The sequence below is a fragment of the Microcaecilia unicolor genome, chromosome 11 (assembly GCF_901765095.1).
Source record: "Microcaecilia unicolor chromosome 11, aMicUni1.1, whole genome shotgun sequence".
In the NCBI taxonomy this organism is placed as follows: Eukaryota; Metazoa; Chordata; class Amphibia; order Gymnophiona; family Siphonopidae; genus Microcaecilia; species Microcaecilia unicolor.
In genome coordinates, this window is record NC_044041.1 from 116,620,574 (window position 1) to 116,640,151 (window position 19,578).

The window sequence follows — 19,578 nt, forward strand, 5'->3', positions numbered from 1 at the left end:
CCTATTTTCCAAGTCCTCAATTTTATCCATAAGGTACCTGGCTTCTGTTTTTCTCTCACTGAGTTGCTGGTCCATGGCCCTAATCGCTTCCGATTGTTCTTCCTGGCCATTTTCAACCTCCATCACGCGGTTGCCCAGCTCTGATATTTCTCCTCTTAGCTCCGAGCTCAATTGGGCAAAGTCCTTGTGCACTTCCTTGAGGTCCGTTTTAATTTCCTGAAACCACGTGCATAGTTTCGTCCAGACCTCAGGCTCTACCTCCGTTATTTCTATTGGCGATTCACCTCGTGCTTGCTCTGGATCTTTCTGCTCCGTTCTCGTAGTCTGGGTGCCATCTTCTTCCGCCTGCAGCCCTCCATTTCTGCCTTTCTGCTGGTACAAGAACGCTGCTAAATCCGGTGTTTTGAGCTTTGAGTGTGACATTGCTCGACTCCGCTTCTTTTCGCCTATCGAATGCAGTTTCTTCCACCTTTTTCCCGGGGTAGGTGAGCTAGATAAGCGCTATTATTAGGCTGGTAGACGGGAGCTCCATTTTCACTGCTCCATTTGCTAGCGTGACGTCACTTCCTCCTAACGCTGATTTTTTTTAAAAGGTTCCAGAAGTGATCCAGGAAATTATAGACCGGTGAGCCTGACGTCTGTGCCGGGCAGACTATTATAAAGAACAAAATTACAGAGCATATTCAAAAGAATGGATTTAGTGAAGGGAAATCTTGCCTCACCAATCTATTACATTTCTTTGAAGGGGTGAACAAATATACGGATAAAGGTGAGCCGGTAGATACCTGGATTTTCAAAAGCCGTGTGACAAAGTACCTCACGAAAGACTCCAGAGGAAATTGGAGAGTCATGGGATAGGAGGTAGTGTTCTATTGTGGATTAAAAAGTGGTTAAAAGAGTAAGGTTAAATGGTCAGTATTCTCAATGGAGAAGGGTAGATAGTGGGGTTCCCCGGGGGTCTGCGCTAGGACTGTTGCTTTCTAACATACTTATAAATGATCTAGAGATGGGAGTAACTAGTGAGGTAATTAAATTTGCTGATGACACAAAGTTATTCAAAGTTGTTAAATTGCAAGATTGTGAAAAATTACAAAAGGACCTTACAAGACTGGGAATCCAAATGGCAGATGTTTTTAATGTGAGCAATTGCAAACTGATGCATGTGGGAAAGAGGAACCCGAACTATAGCTATGTTATGCAAGGTTCCACATTAGGAATCACTGACCAAGAAAGGGATCTAGGTGTCATGTTAATGATACGTTGAAACCTTCTACACAGTATGTGGCGGCAGCGGCTAAGAAAGCAAATAGAATGTTAGCTATTAAGAAGGAATAGAAAACAAAAACAAGCACGTTATAACGCCTTTGTATTGCTCCATGGTGTGACTGCACCTCAAATTTTGTGTGCAGTTCTGGTCACCACATCTCAAAAAAGATAAGGTAGAATTAGAAGAGGTACAGAAAAGGGCGACGAAAATAATAAAGGGGATGGGACGACTTCCCTATGAGGAAAGGCTAACGCATCTAGGGCTCTTCAGCTTAGAGACGAAACGGCTGAGGGAAGATATGATACAGGTCTACAAAATAATGAGTGGAGTGGAATGGAATGGGTAGACGTGAATCAATTGTTTACTCTTCCCAAAAATACTAGGATTAGGGGGCACGCAATGAAGCTACAAAGAAGTAAATTTGAAACAAATCAGAGCAGCATAAAATATATTGCACTATTTTGGGATCTTGTCAGGTATTTGTGACCTGGATTGGCCACTGTTGGAAACAAGATGCTGGGCTTGATGGACCTTCGGTCTTTCCCAGTATGGCAATACTTATGTACTTATCCCACAGGTTCTGAAATAGTGGGAAGCTACATAATGGAAGAAAAGTTATTATTCAAGAATGAATAGAAAATAACCCTCGGCCCAACTAGGCTTTTTGGGATAATTAAGTTCTATGATGAGCCTGTAAGGTTTTTAAACTGAGGAAATTGCTGCTAAGGAGCTAGCCTCCCATTTTTGAAACTACACACACAAGCAACATTAGTTCCTACATAAAAAGCAAAATCCCTCCCAAAAAACTAGTGTAGAATCTGACTAGGAGCTTCCACATAATTCTTCTGATGTTTAACTTACCATCCACCCTCACTGTTGCAAAATAAAAATCTACAACTGCATCACATGATCCCAGAACTCTGAATTTTAATTAAAAGTGTGAAATCTTCAGGCACCCTATCTACATATGGTCTCTCCTAGCTTAGAATATGGTGTAGCACCCATTCTTTTGAAATCCACCTATATTTGCCCTCGACTAAAGAACCAAAATGACAATAGAACATTAGTGTCAAATTGTCCAATTCCTAACCTACTTTTTACCTCCAAGGTAGCAGAGTATAGTGGCTACCCAACTTCTGGACTACCTAGGAAAGGCCAACACCTTGTATTCACACCAAACTAGTTTTCACAGGGGAATGCAGCCACACATTTTTGGTGATCATCTGACAGATCTAATATGCTAGAGCCCTCCTTTAGCCAAACCAAGTCTTTTTTGAATTACCGGGCATGCACAGGAGTTCCTGCACTTGGTGCAAGACCACATACCCACTACAGTTTTGAGCTTAGCTGGCTGAGCGTGTGAGTAAATGGAGCTGGAGGGTGGGTAAGTACGGCTGCTTTCCCCTGCTGACTATGGAGAATCCTTTGACAGGTAAGCCACTCCACTTTCTTCAGATACAAGCAGGGGAGGGGAGATGCAGGCATACTTGAGTCTAGCTGAAAAAATGTGCTGGGTAATTGGAAAGTCCCTTAGTAGGCAAATAGGTTTCTGAGGACATACTGACCGAACATTATGTCCTGGGTGCCTACTACACATGCTCAGAGGAATCTTTAAATTAAAAAAATAAATAAATAAAACACACAAAAGACATCCCACACAGAGCTACCGGAAAGCACATCCAATAGGAGCTGCTGGTTGACATCACCTACATGTGGCAGATGGATTGTGCTTGTCCTAGAAGAAAATAAGGCATCTAGCAATTAAGATCACAGGCACTCAAATTCAATCTTGTAAACTTTTATTGAAAAATGAGTGCTGGCTACCTTTCAAGATCTTGACCTTGGTATACAAGATAAATATAGCTTAAAGTATCTTTCACCCATTAATGCCTTATAGTTCCTCTAAAGCTGTTAGATTCTCCTATCAGAACCTACTTAATGACCCCTTTATTCAGACATACCAGGCTTCTATCCTTTACAAAAGCCTCAAAACACGTCTGTCAATGCTTTCAACTTGTAAGTCTCTCTGCTTGAGTCAGTTATAGCTGGCGAATGAATCCCAGATGGAGTATGAGAGGAGTGGGCCTGGAGCTTGCAGTAGAATGGCTGTTTCCTTTTTTACCATCTCTCCTTCACTAAAACATTGTTTTTTTTCCTTTTATCTCTTATTTGTAACATTTGTATCCCACATTTCCCCACCCATTAGCAGGCTCAATGTGGCTTACATAATACTGAAAAGGCAATCACCAGGTCCAGTAGATGTTAAACAAATACAGTATAAAATAATGGTCAGGTAAGGTAAAGGCATACAAGTACAATAAGGGTCAAGGAAATAAGGAATATATAATGTCCAATACGATGTAAGGTTTTGGGGGCCCAGAGGCCATTATAGAATATTCCCCGGATTCTATATAGTACGAGCTAAATTGCGTGCGCCAATCTGGTCATATTTTGGATTTGCGCACACAACTTAATTAAGATGAGTTATCAATGAGCTCTCATCTCAACTAGTAAATAAACTTGAAAATTGCAGGCTTGCGATCCCAACACAGGGCATGTGTTTGCAGGCCGTGTTCTAAAAGCTTAGCAGATGATGGTGCTTTACTTGTGGAATGGGCTGCTTTGGGGGAAATACATATTTAAAATTTTTGAAAATGTTTTAACAGCTTTTAAGGCACATTTTTGAAGCGGGTTAATATGTGTGTGTGGTGAGAAGGTTGTTTTATTCATAATTGCTATCTTGGTACTGTAATTTGTGTTTAACACAAGATTTAAACAATCGTAAGAGTCACTGAGCTGCAAGATTGCAGCAGCCACCAGATTTAAACAGTGAATGAAAAAAACAAAAACAAAAAAACAGGATAATTAAAAAAGGCAGCCAAGTACAAGCCTGATTACCAAACATCAAGAGTGACTGCATTAAGGGGGAAAGGGAATGGGACTTGACATACTGCCTTTCTGTGGTTTTTGCAATTACATTCAAAGCGGTTTACATAGTATATACAGGTACTTATTTGTACCTGAGGCAATGGAGGGTTAAGTGACTTGCCCAGAGTTACAAGGAGCTGCAGTGGGAATCAAACAGTTTCCCAGGATCAAAGTCTGCTGCACTAACCACTAGGCTACTCCTCCACTTCCTTCTCCATTAGGTCAAAATAGGTTGAAATGAAATCATTTTTTTCTCAAGTCTTACATCTTTTTACTACAGAAACTACCCCTGGGAATCTACCATTTTGAAAACATGTAGGCTTTGAACCAGTGAATGAAGTTACAGCTGGAAGTAAGACAGCAAAGCTGAGTCTACCTACCTTTAAGGAATCAACAAGGTCTTCCACCAAGAAGAGGCGGACCACTACCTTCAGAATATTGTTAACGTGCACCAGAGAAGCGTTCACGTGCTTATGAAATGCCTCAGAAGACATAGTTATGTCCATATCCAGCAGGGACCTGCATGATAAAGGGAAAAATACACAATCACTTCATGGAGTAAATGCCAAGCACTCAAAATGACAGTTACTACCGCAACTTATCATAAAGTATCTCAACAGAACTTTAACATTAGACAGAAAATGAGCAGAGGAGATGGCAGTCTGAAAACTTCCTGACTGGATACAGAATAAGTCACAGGCTCATTTTATGTCAAAACCCCAACTCTCAAAAACAGTTTGCGTTCAGGGTTTTTTTTTTTTTTTTTTAAACTTTTGAAATGGAATGGAGTAGCAGCCTAGTGGTTAGGGTGGTGGACTTTGGTCCTGGGGAACTGAGGAACTGAGTTCGATTCCCACTTCAGGCACAGGCAGCTCCTTGTGACTCTGGGCAAGTCACTTAACCCTCCATTGCCCCATGTAAGCCGCATTGAGCCTGCCATGAGTGGGAAAGTGCGGGGTACAAATGTAACAAAAATTTAAAAAAAAATAAAAATACTCAATAAAAAGAAATCAGTGACAACATAATTATAAAATTCCCTCACACAAGCATTCAATAAAACCCAACATACATACTGTGATCTGTTTTTTTACATGCTGACTGCACTTGTAAAATTAGCATGGCGTTCAGCTGGTACTGCTATTTAATAAAAACACATGACTAAAAACACACTACAGTCTGTATGCCAAAGTTGGCAATTACACATCTCTAGACACAGCAAAGTTGCTTTACCTGTAACAGATGTCTGCAGACAGCAGGATAAAAGAGCCACACGTGGACATCTGACAGCTCCAAGATGGATTAGTGCTCAGAAAAAAAAAACTAGGAGTAGGTTTTTCTGAGCACGATTACTGCCTGCTTTGATCTCTTTTACATAGCCAGCTTGAACTGCATACTGAAGAAAAGTGATATGTTGTGCATGTCTACAGAGAACCATTTATAAGTAAGCTGCCAGTTATTTTTTTCCTCTCTTTTGTGAGGATGTGCAACACAGGAAAATTTGAGTGATTAACTAGGAAAATGTTAGATTTTTTTTAATATGTATATTAATTTTCAATTCAAAAAGAGATTATGATCAGGCCCCTGTATAGCAACCACCAATTGTGGATGTCTAAAAGGACATGTCTCTGCTATACCGAGTGCACTTCTTAAAACCACTGAGAGTTTTAAGGGACGTAACTGGAAAAATAGCCGAGACTCAATTGTTAAAAAGAAACACCAACCAGGAAGCTCTAGGCCTAAGGGGGCCTGGTGAGCCATAGAAAATAAAGGAAACTTATAAATGCCAAAAAACAGGGAAAAAGGGCAAAGGCAGCTGTGGCCCCAAACAACACTTACACAAGTAGGCAAAAGAAAGAACAAGGCAAACCATCAATACATTTGAGCGAGCTGAAAGGAGAGAGAAACCCTCACGGCTCCACGGAAAACTGAAGACTAACCCGGTCCTGCATGACAATGGAGGGTAGATGCATGCGTGTGTGGCAGACTGCTTCCAAAAGCTTCTAGAAAATGGAACACTGGGCAGCATCTCTGCACTGGGGCTCCATCAGTGACGTCACCCATGATTCATAACCTTGCTTGTCCCCAGAGAATCCAAGTTTTTTGGTCTTTCCCTGGAAGGGTATTTGAGACCGGATTCCATGCTTTATTCAAAGGAGCCTCCACTATAAGAGATTGGCAAGCGCTTTGTACAACTAGAAGCTGACAACTCTACTTCTAATTTTTTTTGTTTTTTAATACTGTCTGAATGAACAATGCAGCGCCGCAGAAGAGAGAGTGCTGTAGTGGCCTCATATGGGCCCTGGCCCAGGGCACTACCTCCATCGTGGCCGTCATGGAGCCTAACAGTTGCACATAATCCCAAGCCTGAGGAGCTGAGAGTAGGAACCGGCCCACCTGGGCCTGAAGCTTGAGGCTCCAGTTGCCCGGCAGGAACACTGTGCCCACTTGGGTGTTGCCTTCCTCCTATCTGCTCTGGGCCATGGACCACGGCCCCGTCATTGGGTACGAGACCCTGGGGGAGGACCAGAGGAAGAACATCCTGAGCGGCAGTCTCTGTGAAAGGAATGCTGCTTCGGGGAGAACCTCTGTTTGGAGGAGGAGGAGGAGCCCGACTTGCCCGACGGGCTTCTTGAAAACGGCCCTTAGAGGAACCAGGGCGAGCATTGCTGGCCCTTGCCTTGACCTCCGGCAACCTCTTGCCTTTAGAACTGCCGAGATCCGTCACGATCTTGTCCAGCTCATCCCTGAAGAGCAGCTTGCCATTAAAAGGCAACTTGGCTAAGTGGGATTTGGAGGCATGGTCAGCTGACCAATGCTTAAGCCACAGCCATCGACGGGCAGAGACTGTCTGAGACATACCTTTAGCCGAGGCTCTCAAAACATTATACAGCAAGTCTGCCAAGTAAGCCAAGCCCGACTCCAGGACCGGCCAATCCGCCCTCAAGGAAGGATCCGAGGGGGAGGCCCGCTGCACCACCGTCAGGCATGCCCTGGCCACATAGGAGCCGCAAACCGAGGCCTGCAAACTCAAGGCGGCCGCTTCAAAGGCTAACTTTAAGGCCGCTTCCAATTTCCTGTCCTGTGAATCCTTAAGGGCAGAGCCACCTTCCACCGGCAAAGCCATCTTTTTTGTCACAGCAGTGATTAGAGAGTCCACTGCCAACCAGCGCAAGGCCTCCTGTTCACCCTCTGCCAGAGGGTACAGACGAGTCATGGCCCTGGCTACCTTGAGGCTCGCCTCAGGAGAATCCCATTGAGCCGAAATTAGAGTTTTCATGGCTTCATGGATGTGGAAGGTCCTGGAAGGGTGCTTGGTTCCCAACATAATAGCGGAACCCGCCGAGGCTGAAGGAGGGCCTTCCTCCGGAGAGGAAATACTCAAGATGCTCATAGCTTGAACTAACAGGTTTGGCAATTCCTCTGAGCGAAAAAGCTGCGCTGCAGAGGGGTCATCTCCCCCATCAGGGCAAGGATCAGCCTCCTCCAAAGAATCCCCAAGGGACCTTTGGGAGAACTCAAACGCTGCCCTCATCTACATCAGAGGAGACAGAGTCCCCCAAGACCTGAAGATCCACCCGAGGACGCTTGATCAGGGAAGCCTCTTCCCCCATATCTGACAGGGGAGCAGGAGCAGCGTTTTGCAGTTGAAAGGCCTGATGCAGCAACAAAATAAACTCGGGAGAGAAACCCCCCTGTTTGTGCACCTCTGCAACCTGGGCCACAGCCCTAGAGGAACTCTCAACCTCCACTCCATTGAGCGGGGGAGAGGCGCGCTGCGCATCCAAAATGGCGTCCGGCGCATCACTCCGCGAAGGAGCCACACAGGAAGCATGGCGCTTAAACTTTGCCATCTTCTTACCGCCGCCCAACTCAAAAGGCGGCCATACCAGAGGCCGTCCGAGCTGCATGGGCGGCCGACGTCGGAAGGGCGGACATAGGGGATGGGCACCTAAGGCGGGAAAGGCCGCAGACGCCCCAGCAGAGGAAAAACTGGCTAAATCAGCAAAGTCCGGAAGGGCACCCAAAACGGGCTTCTCTGCCTCCGATCCCCACGCCTCCCCACTAGCCGCGCGATCGCGGTCCGGGGAGAGCTTTTTTGCGCCCTTACCATCCGATGCCATGATCCACAAGAGAAGCGTTCGGGGAACCCCCTGCCCGCTAGGAAAAGGTAAAATTACTTGCTCCGAGCTACAACGAATTGTGTCCCAGTGAGCAGCTGCAAGTAAAATCTTTTCTGCTTCAAGATTGTTATGTTTTCGTTTTTAACGGAGCCAGCGGGAGGGGAGAGAAAAGGAGGGACCTGGCACCACCAGGTTTGCACTTGCTCATGAAGAGCCCTCAACCCCAGGTACTCAAAGCCTAAGTAAATAGGCGTGGAGACCAAGCCAGAGCTGCTGCGTGTGACCACACACCTGCTAGATAGAGAGAATACTGAGGATTTCCTGGTAGCACATGACCACATATAGAGAGGCAAAAGATTGCTATCTCCACCTATTGGTAGATGGACACAACCCACCAGTCTATGGATTGATCTGCTTGATGATATGGAAGCTTGAAGTGTCAAAGCGGCCACCTCAAAGGAACGTTTTAAAGAGGCCTCTAGCCATCTGTCTTGCATATCCTTAAGTGCCACACCACAATCCACTGGAAGAGTAGTCTTCTTAGTGACCGCTGTCACCAGGGCATCCACCCTAGGTAGAGCAAACACTGCTCTAAACGGTCAGCTGAAACCGGATACAGCCTGGCCATAGCCCTGGCTACTTTCAGCCCCCCCCCCCCCCCCCCGGATCCGCCCACTGGGCCGAAATCAACTCTTCAATAGCTTCATGTACCGGAAAGGCCTTAGAAGGTCATCTTGGAGTTGACTGCCTGAGAAGCCGCAACCTCAGGGTCCTCTATATTCAGGGCTTCCAGCGCCTGAGAGATAAAGGAGGATAACTCCTCCTTATGGAAAATCCTCACGGCAGAAGAGTCCTCCGGTTGGTCAGTGAGGATACCATCCTCCACCCCCGTCTACTCAGAGCCATCACGGAGGAAGCTGCAGGCGACCGTATGCAGGACCCCTCCTCAGACCCCCTCCCCCCCAAAAAAGCCTAGGCTTTTTAATGGGAGGAGAAATTCTCTGGGGAAAAACCCCAAATCTCTTGGTTACCCCCTGACCCCGAGAGAATCAAAGGCCGAAGCTGTCGCAGCCGCGTGATGGGGGGGGGGGGGGGGGGGGGCAAGTCCCTTTCCAACAAAAACGCCTAATGGAGTAGCAAAATAAACTCTGGCGAAAAGCCCTCGCCGGAGGTCGCAGCCATGACACCTGCACCACCGCCCACAGTGCCTGATGGTCCCCCGCCCCCCCCCTACCAGCGGAGAAGGCTTTGCCCAAAACCACTACCGGAGCCGGCTCCACGACCAATCACAAAATGGCACGAGAATTGCCAGGCTCTGGGCGGGAAAGCATGCTCTCGGGGGGGGGGGGGGGGGGGGGGGCACCGCTCCCTTGAGTCCCGCCAAATCAGTGCACCCTGCGCTGCAAAGGCCCGCTGCCAAACGTTTCCCGCATCGGGAACAGCGTTTTACCACCTCCGCTGCCATCGCCCGCCCCCGAACAGGAACCCAGCAGGACTTACCCCGGACCGGGAAAGCTTGGGAACTGACAGCTGAGCCCAAGAAAAAAAACCTCTCCAACTCCACTTCAAGGCAGGCTCAGACAAGCAGGCAACAGAAAACAGGACTCGGACAGCAGTAACACAAACCTGCTCTCAGCAAGAACACTTCCCTGTGCTTCTGTTTCTCTTTTAAATAAATTCTATGGTTCTCTTTTTTTTAGTGAGGAGGCAGAAAAACAGGGAAGGAAAGGAACAGCAAAAGCCTGTTCAGAGGGAATTTGAGGTGCAGCAGGGACCCAGCAACTGCGGATGCTGCCAAAGGGGACACCACCAGTCCCGCCACCTCCGGCGGTAAAGATTATCAGTAATGTCACTTTAATTCACTAATGGGACTAGTGCAGGCTGGAATCCTTTATGTGAATGCCAAAAGCAGAATGGGTACTGGTTTTTTTAGTACTTTTTGTTTACCACATGACACTTTTTTTTTTTTTTTTGAGACCTATGCAGAAAAAACAACACAATATAAACTACCCCCAACCCAGACCAGGAAAGCAGACCAAGGAATGGTATCCCAACGCTGCACTGCAGTCTTTCAGGGTGGGACACAGACTGTCTTAGCAGGGCTCAAGGATAGGAAATTAAGGTGAAATTCGATTGATATCCGTTATCCCACTAGACCAGTCTGAACCAATGGGATACACAAGCGCAGTCCCTTAAAGGGAGGAAGGAAAGGCCCTCTAAATGACTGCTGTCAGCGCTAAGTATGTCTGGTAGCACTATAGAAATGATTAGTAGTAAAAGGCACAGTTAGAATGGACATCCAGTTTGTAGTTCACAAAAAGAGTGAAAGAATGACCATTTCTGCCCTGAATATATCTTCTGGTGTTACAGCCCAGGAGGTTGCCTGAATTCAAACATGCGTGGGATATGCATAAAGGAATCCTGTGCAGAAGGAATGGATCCTCAGAAGCTTAGCCGAAATTGGGTGGCGGAGCAGGTGGGGGGAAGAGGGGTTGGTGGTTGGGAGGTGAGGATAGTGGAGGGCAGACTTATACGGTCTGTGCCAGAGCCGGTGATGGGAGGCGGGACGTACTGCTGGGCAGACTTGTACGGTCTGTACCCTGAATAAGGAAGGTACAAATCAAGGTAAGGTATACACATATGTTTGTCTTGTTGGGCAGAATGGATGGACCGTGCAGGTCTTTTTCTGCCATCATCTACTATGTTACTATCAAGCTCATTTTCAAAGCACTTAGCCTCCCAAAGTTCCATAGAAACCTATGGAACTTAGCCTCCCAAAGTGCTTTGAAAATATGCCTCTATGTTTACTATGTATGTGTAAATAGAATATGAGCATGCTCCCTTAGGGACCATTTCCCCCAAAATACATAAGCTGCTTCAATAGCTGCCTTGATCTACCTTGCCAGTGAAGGTTTGGAGGTTGCTTCTTTTATGAACAAAATCAGACATGCAAGCAAAAGTGACTTCCAGATAGAGAACTCTTCAACATCCAATTTGTGGATGCTCTCTGCCACCTCAAACCCACCTCTCCAAGTCGATCATTGCCCAACTGAGGTGAAAAGGAAGAAATCACTTTAGACAAGAAGGATAGAGCTTCCTAAATCAAATATCTGTCCTCCAAAAAAGAAGTATGGATCTCTGCAAGACATGGCCTGGAGCTGAACAGGGGGACCTCTAGAACAGGTGGCCCCTGAGACCACAGGAAGTATACCAGAAACCAGAGTGTTGGTGATTTTGCATACTGTATTTTGCAAATATTTTCAGAATAGCCACTTATCAGTTTGTTCCCATTGTTTTTAGTTAAATTTTTCCATATTACAGAAAGTCTATGGAGCTCTATTTATTTCTGGTTCCAACAGTACAAAAGGTTGCGGCCCGCTTGGAGTAGTAACAACATTCACGCAGCTCTCTGTGTATAAAGGATGCCCTCTCCTGATCTAGATCCTTGGTCATATTGGGGCAGAACCACCTGATATAGGGGAGCAAACATATGACCCCTGTCTACCACACAAGAACCTTGCTACATCTGCAGGTAGACAGCCAAAGAGACCCCTTGAAGCTTCCCCTCAATAGCAGGAAAGAACTGCCAACAGCACCATCAGGGAACTGAAAGCCAAGCACTGTTCTAAGCCTCCCTTCTCAGGAAGGCAAGAATGTCAGCCAAATGAGTTGACCAAGAAGAGAACAGCTGCTTTCTGTACACTATTTTTCAAAGAGTTTCCAAACCATTGCAAACACCAGGGACGTGGACCTCTGACAGGCCTGTAGTAGGGTGGAAACGACCTGATGCGAGTGCTCCAAGGGCCAAGCCATAAGCCAGGTAACACAGTAACATAGTAAATGACTGCAGAAAAAAGACCTGAATAGTCTATCCAGTCTGCCCAACAAGATAGTATCACATACCATGTAAAATGAGGTTTTTAAAAAAAATATCTATATATATATAAAAGGCAAGACCAACGTTCTGAAGCCTCCAGCCGGAAGTGTGAAGCGCCAGAGATATCCGGTTTCCCCATGAGTGAAGGAAAACAGCACAGCACGAAATCCCTCTCTCTGTAACAGTGAAGGACTCAGAGGGGGAGGGGAGAGAGATGCCCTCACTCTCTCTGTAACACAGAACAGCAGGAAACTTAACACTGAAGGACTGGACTCCAAGGAGGGAGGGGGAGGGAGAGAGGGCAGAGGGCAGGGACACACACTCCCACATGCACACTCTGAAGAAAACCTTGCTAGCCCCCCGTTTCATTTGCATCAGAAACTGGGCTTTTTTACTAGTTTATAATAATTTTACAGAACTTTTTACAAGCCATACACTTGTCATTCAGAAACACAGTAGAAGCCAAAGCAAATAGAAGAATCGTATATCAAAATTAAAGTCAACTTTTAGACCACAGTTAATTGGGAGGCGTGGCTAGATCATAGGAGATTATTCATAGGTAATACAAAATATAGACAAAGGCTACGTGTGAATACCTAACCTATATTACTATTTCCAACATTATTTTAACTTTTTTAAATCTAGAAAAGCTTTTAATTGCTCTGGTGAATAAAAAATGTATTTCATCTCTCCAAATCGGACCAAACATTTACATGGGTAATCAAGGAAAAAGTTCCCCCTAATTTCAATGTTTCCTGTTTCATAGCCAAAAACATTTTTCTCCGTTCTTGAGTTAATTTAGTAACATCCGGATAAATCCAAATTTTTTCCTCTCCAAAGAAAACACTTGAGTATTTAAAGTAAAGCCTTAAAACGGCACTGAGATCTTGTTCAAGCACAAAAGAAACTAGGAGTGTGGCTCTCTCTGTAGCATTTTCTATCGATTGCTTCAAAATGGCAGATATATTGTTCACGTCAGTGCTTATATCTTCTCCGCCTTCTTCTTTCTTCCTTGGACTCTTGGGCAGAAAGAAAACCTTAATAGGAGGAATAGCGTCCTGTGGTATTTTCAAGTTTTCAACCAAATATCTTCTAAATAAATCCATAGGCAGAGTCCCAGGGACTTTAGGAAAATTCAGAAGGTTAAGATTCAAACGGCTATTAAAGTTCTCTATCTACTCTATCCTTTTATGGAGAGCCAGTTTATCTTTAACCGTAGTAAACTTGAAATCCTGAAGTTGTTTCACTTCATTTTGAATTTGCTTGACCTGAGTGGAGAGGTCCTCTTTCACTGACTCAACTGTCTTAACCAGATCTTCAAACTTAAGATATAAAGCTGTTACCTCACCTGAGGATTTCTGGAGAGTTGTGTCCATCTTATTGAGCATCAACCAAATCCTTCCAAGATTAACCTCCATAGATGTATCTGAGACTCCGGTCATACCCTGTGTCTCATTCTCCGGGCTCTTTCACTGGGACACTGGACCCTTGCCAGAGACCCCGCATGCCACACTTCCGGAAACAAGCAGGCTATCTCCCAGCAAAGCAGCCGACACTGAACATGGAGGGATGTTGGAAGCAGAGGGGGGAGAAAGATGTTTCATGTCCCAGCAGAGGTTTCGCTATTCCGAATTCCTCCGCAACAGGGCTCACCTCCCTCGACTCACAAGGAGAGGCTCCAGTGAGGAAACGCTCCAATCTTTGCTGGATTGGGGACGATGCTGAGGTAGGCGGGGGAACAAACCTCACAGTCCCTTTTCTCTTTGTATGAGGCATATTTTCAAGGATAGGTAAACCAGGAAAAAACCCAGCAAAAGATCAGCGTCTCACACACCACCAGGATCACACTGCCATCTTGCCACGCCCCCTTGGTATGTGATACTTATGTATACCAGAGTTTGATTTGTCCTTGCTATTCTCAGGGCACAGACCATAGAAGTCTGCCCAGCACTGTTCTTGTACTAAAAGTTCTGAAGATAACGTCAAAGCCCCTTAAACACATCCCATCAATTCCCAGACATGATGAAGGACCCCCCCCCAAAACACACACAGAAGTGTGGAGCGTCTGCCATCAGGTGAATCAGGACAGCATACCAATCTAGAGCCACCAGTAACCACAAAGGAAACAAAGCAATTTGACTTGGCCAGGGCTGCACTAGTGCATCCATGCCATCCGAGCTGGGTTCTCTGCACTGGGTATAGAAGCAAGTCCACTTTGCATTTTGTCATGAGGCCATAAAGGCGTAGCAGGGCGATTGCAGTCGTCCAGCTTCTGAAATGCTTCCAGGTTCAGTTCCCATTCTTCCAGATCCAGGGAACACTGGTTCAAGAAGTCAATCTGGATGTTGGTCCCAGTTAGGTGCACAGCTGAGAGCGCCATCAGGTAGAATTCTGCCATTCTGCGCCACTGCAATACATCAAAGATCAAACAATGAGTAAGCCACCCCTCCCCCAATGTCTGACATCCCTTAACTTGCCTTCCTTGCCAGCTGGGAGTGGGTGCTGGAGATCCAGCTGCATGGCCCTCATCTCTGGTTGGCTGATGGACCAAGATACTGCCAAGGTTGAACATCTGCCTGTACCAGGCTGCCCCCCCCCCCCCCCCCCCCCCCCCCTATCTGCTCAGGAGGATTCAACTAATCTCCCTCACCCCTTTCCAAAGGTGAGACAATTGATCCCGTCAAGAATTTCCCTCAGGAGAGCTCACCTGGACAGCAGCACCCTCTGCATTGGTCTCATGGGAGCCCTTACCCAAGGCCCAACCTTGATCACAGCTACTACCAACTTCAGCAGCTGTAGAAGTCCCATACTTTTGAGGTATCCTGTATGCAAAAGGCTTGCAGCTGGTATTGTCAATGGTGCATCTGCTTCTCTGGGAGGGAAGCCATCCCTTGAGGTACTCCATGATTTGTAATGGAATCACAGTTGACTCTTGGTCAAAATTCACTACCCAGCCGATGTGCTCCCGTAAGGCATCAACCTGGCAGTAACATCCCTGACTTCTTGAGCCTGCCTGGATCAGCCAATCTCACCAGGGTTGGACTTGTTCTCTGCTTAAAATGTTTCGTACTTTTTTGGGATCTTGCCAGGTATTTGACCTGGATTGGCCACAATTGGAAACAGGATGCTGGGCTTGATGGACCTTTGGTCTTTCCCAGTATGGCAATACTTATGTTGCCACCACCACCTTGGAAAAGGTATGTGGGGCTGCTGGCAACTTAAAAAAAAAAAAAATCAGGGATCTGAATTGAAAATGGTTGCCCAAGATTAAAAAACTACAGGAAGTGCTTGTGGTGCTGCTGAATAGCTACGTGCTTCTTTCAGATCCAGAGCGCAACACCTCTACACAGACCCAAAATGGGGTGAAAGAAGCCTCCCTTCTTTGGGACTTTAAAGTAGATATTATACTGGTCAAGTCCACTCCAGGAGGCAGGACTGGCTCTACTGTTCCCAGCTGGATGAAGCATTCTAGGGTTAGGTGTACTACCTCTGCCTTCCTGGACAACCTGTAGGGAGATACCATAAAGAATCTGAAATGGGGCTGGTGAACTCTAGGGAATATTTTCTGAATTCCTTCCAGGTCCCACTGGTCCGAGGGTATCTGGGTCCGCCGCCACCTCCAAGGGGTGGCGGACCCAGACACCCTTTAGAGGCTGGAGGTGCCAGAGGGGATACCCTGTGTCCTTAGGTTGCCTGGTGCCATAGAAAAGCAGGTTCTTATGGCCCTTAACACTAGACAAGCTCCTCAAGAGGGCCCATCTAGCCTGTTGAAAATGCCCAGTCTTTGAGATGCGAATGGAGGACCTAGAGGGGAGATCTTCAGACAACTGAAGAGGTTTAGCCTCCCCTAACTCCTCGATAGGCTCCTGAACGGTAGCTTGCTTAGGTGAGCCTTGGAGGCCAAAACTGTTGCCCACTGAAGAAACCACCATCTGAGAGGAGTCATGCATAAAGTCATATAGAGTGCCTGGGAAGAAGCGAGTGCCTGACTGTAGGTGTGCCACCCCTTCCAAGAACCATGGCTCCCTCTGTAGCAAATTTCTTCATGGCCCAGTTTGAGGAATGGTTTGTTTACTGTTCCAGGTTTGTTGAACATATGAAGATGTGGGTCAGGTTTATTGATGACATTTTATATATATATATATATATATATATATATATATATATATATATATATATGGAGTGGTTCAGAAACTGAGTTGATGAGATTTGTTCAATATCTTAATGGATGTCACTCCAAATTGAGGTTCACTGTACAATGTGACAAATGTGGCGATTACATACTTTGATGTCCTGGTCAAGAAACATGAGATGAGGTTTGTAACAACAGTTTTCCGTAAAAATACAGACAGGAATACTCAAAAAAAAGTACAGCAGTTGTCATCCAAGAAGATTGAAAGCCTACCCCTCTTCCAAATTTTGAGATACAGGAGGATCTGTTCAAATGAAGGAGATTTCAGATGTGAAGAGAAGATTAAGGGAGAGAGGTTACCCAAAGCAAGTAATTAATAAGGCTTATAAGCGAGCAAGATTCAAGAATCGGGATTACCTTTTGACTCAAAGGATGATGAAGAAAATGTTCTAACTTGTGTGATGAAATTTACGGCTACTATCTCAAAGTTAAAGGTGATAAGGAAACATTGGCACATTATACAAACAATACTGATGCTAGCGGAAGCTAGATTGAGGTTTGCCTATAGTAGAGGCAGTAACCTAAAAGAGACCTTATCACCAGCAGTTTTAAGGACAATCCCGGAGGAAAGAGAGGAATGCCTTGGACGTTCAGGTTGTGGTGACTGTCAGATGTGTGACATTATGTTGTCCACTGAAGAATTTGAGGATCCTTAGTCTGGCAGAAGGTTTAGGTTGCGATTCAGGACTTCATGTACCTCGAGTTATGTAGTCTATTGTATTTTATGTCCTTGTAAGAAACTATATACAAGACAGACAGCAAGAAAGTTAGCAACACGTTTAATTGAACATGAGTAATGTCAATATTATGACGACCTCGGTTCCCTTGGCAGCACATTGTGATCAAGAACAACCTAGCTTTGAGTCTTTGTGCTGTGTGGTTTTACAACAACTTAAGTTAAATGACAGAGGAGGTAACAGCAAACACTTGCTAGTTCAACAGGAACAGAAATGGATTTTCCTTTTACAGATGATGCAAAGGGCTTAAATTCTAGATTGGAATGGTGTCATTTTTTCTAAAGAGATATTCCCTAAGACTTCAGAAACTTCAGACCGCTGAAAACACGGCAGCAAGGCTCATCTTCTGAAAAACACAATTTGAAAGTGCAAAACCCCTCCGTGAAAAACTGCGCTGGCTCCCAATCAAAGAATGCATCGCTTTCAAAATCTGCATTGTGGTTCACAAAATTATCTACGGTGAAGCTCCGGGATACATGACAGACTTGACCGACCTACCAGAAACACACCCGAATCAACACAAAATGTACCTAAATCTGCACTACCCAAGCTGCAAAGGTTTCAAAAAAATCAACTTACGCATCTAGTTTTTCCTACATCAGCACACAACTGTGGAATGCACTACCAAAAGCCTTGAACACTACGTACGACCACCTACACTTCAGGAAAACTCTAAAAACTCACCTGTTTAAAAAGGCATACCCTACTGATCCAACATAAATGCCTGACCTCTGCAACACAACAACACTAAAGTAATTTAATGGGCATTACACCACTCTCCCGTTGTACGATTCCTTTATGTGGTCTTACCACATGAACCTTATCCTACCATAACATCACTTTGTATTTGTTTACCCCAGAGTCTGCAAACACCTCTCCAGTACTTACATTCAGCCTACAAATAGGTGGGAAAATGTGGGATACAAATGTAACAAATAAAAAAATAATAAGACAATTCAATGGACAGGATTCCGCACAGAGTCTTCTCTGATTGGATAAAATGTTCTGCTGGCGTCTTGATGTCAGTATATAAGAGGAAACGCCATTTTCTAAGGTTTGGACCAGAGAAGTTAAGCCGGATAGCAGTGAAGTGAGGTTTAATGTTTGAGAGTATTAGCTGCAGCTTGGTTATGAAATACTAATGTGATGTTTTGGTTTTAACAGCGATACCTGCCGCAGACCCTGAGGAAGCTCCAAAACATTGGCCAGTCGACCTTGGCTAGAGGAAAAACGCTGGGCATCCTGATGTTTTTGCTGATTTTTTGATTTATCATAAGCATGGGATTGAATCTGGAGATTTTTTTTTGCCAATGACAGCAAGAGCTCCTTGATTTGATGGACTGTGTGCCCAAAAGAATGGAGTCTGCTGAGGCATTTTCCTTCAAATTTTTGCTATTTATGAAGTATGCAGGTATACTACTAGATTATAAGAATTGAGTGAGAATTTACATTGTTTGAAGATAGTTATCCTCAAGCTCTGTGTGATAGATTTTTCCACCCTTTCCAAAGACAGGAGCTGCTATGCCCCTAGGACAGCTCAGGCAATATAACCTGCACTGTCCGAGAAGTACAACCCCAGTGCTGCTGAGGAGAAAATCTGCTTGAGGAGCTGCTCTACCTGCCTGTCCTGAGTTTCCTTCAATGCAGACCCTCCAACTGGGATGTCATCATCTTGGTCACAGCAGTGACTGCTGCATACACCCTTGAAAGGCAAATAACCTCTCTAGGTCATCCTATAGTAAGAGGTACAGTGGTGGAAATAAGTATTTGATCCCTTGCTGATTTTGTAAGTTTGCCCACTGACAAAGACATGAGCAGCCCATAATTGAAGGGTAGGTTATTGGTAACAGTGAGAGATAGCACATCACAAATTAAATCCGGAAAATCACATTGTGGAAAGTATATGAATTTATTTGCATTCTGCAGAGGGAAATAAGTATTTGATCCCCCACCAACCAGTAAGAGATCTGGCCCCTACAGACCAGGTAGATGCTCCAAATCAACTCGTTACCTGCATGACAGACAGCTGTCGGCAATGGTCACCTGTATGAAAGACACCTGTCCACAGACTCAGTGAATCAGTCAGACTCTAACCTCTACAAAATGGCCAAGAGCAAGGAGCTGTCTAAGGATGTCAGGGACAAGATCATACACCTGCACAAGGCTGGAATGGGCTACAAAACCATCAGTAAGACGCTGGGCGAGAAGGAGACAACTGTTGGTGCCATAGTAAGAAAATGGAAGAAGTACAAAATGACTGTCAATCGACAAAGATCTGGGGCTCCACGCAAAATCTCACCTCGTGGGGTATCCTTGATCATGAGGAAGGTTAGAAATCAGCCTACAACTACAAGGGGGGAACTTGTCAATGATCTCAAGGCAGCTGGGACCACTGTCACCACGAAAACCATTGGTAACACATTACGACATAACGGATTGCAATCCTGCAGTGCCCG

The 19,578-nt window shown here is 45.3% G+C and overlaps 1 protein-coding gene across 1 annotated transcript in view; it reads right to left on the bottom strand.

Moving 5' to 3' along the window:
* The window catches only part of RTN3 (reticulon 3), a 203,058-nt gene that overhangs the window by 51,206 nt on the left and 132,274 nt on the right, over nt 1-19,578 (bottom strand). The window contains exon 4 of the mRNA XM_030217330.1: nt 4,576-4,714. Coding sequence (XP_030073190.1) covers nt 4,576-4,714 — 139 coding nt within the window. The remainder of the gene's footprint in view (nt 1-4,575; nt 4,715-19,578) is intronic.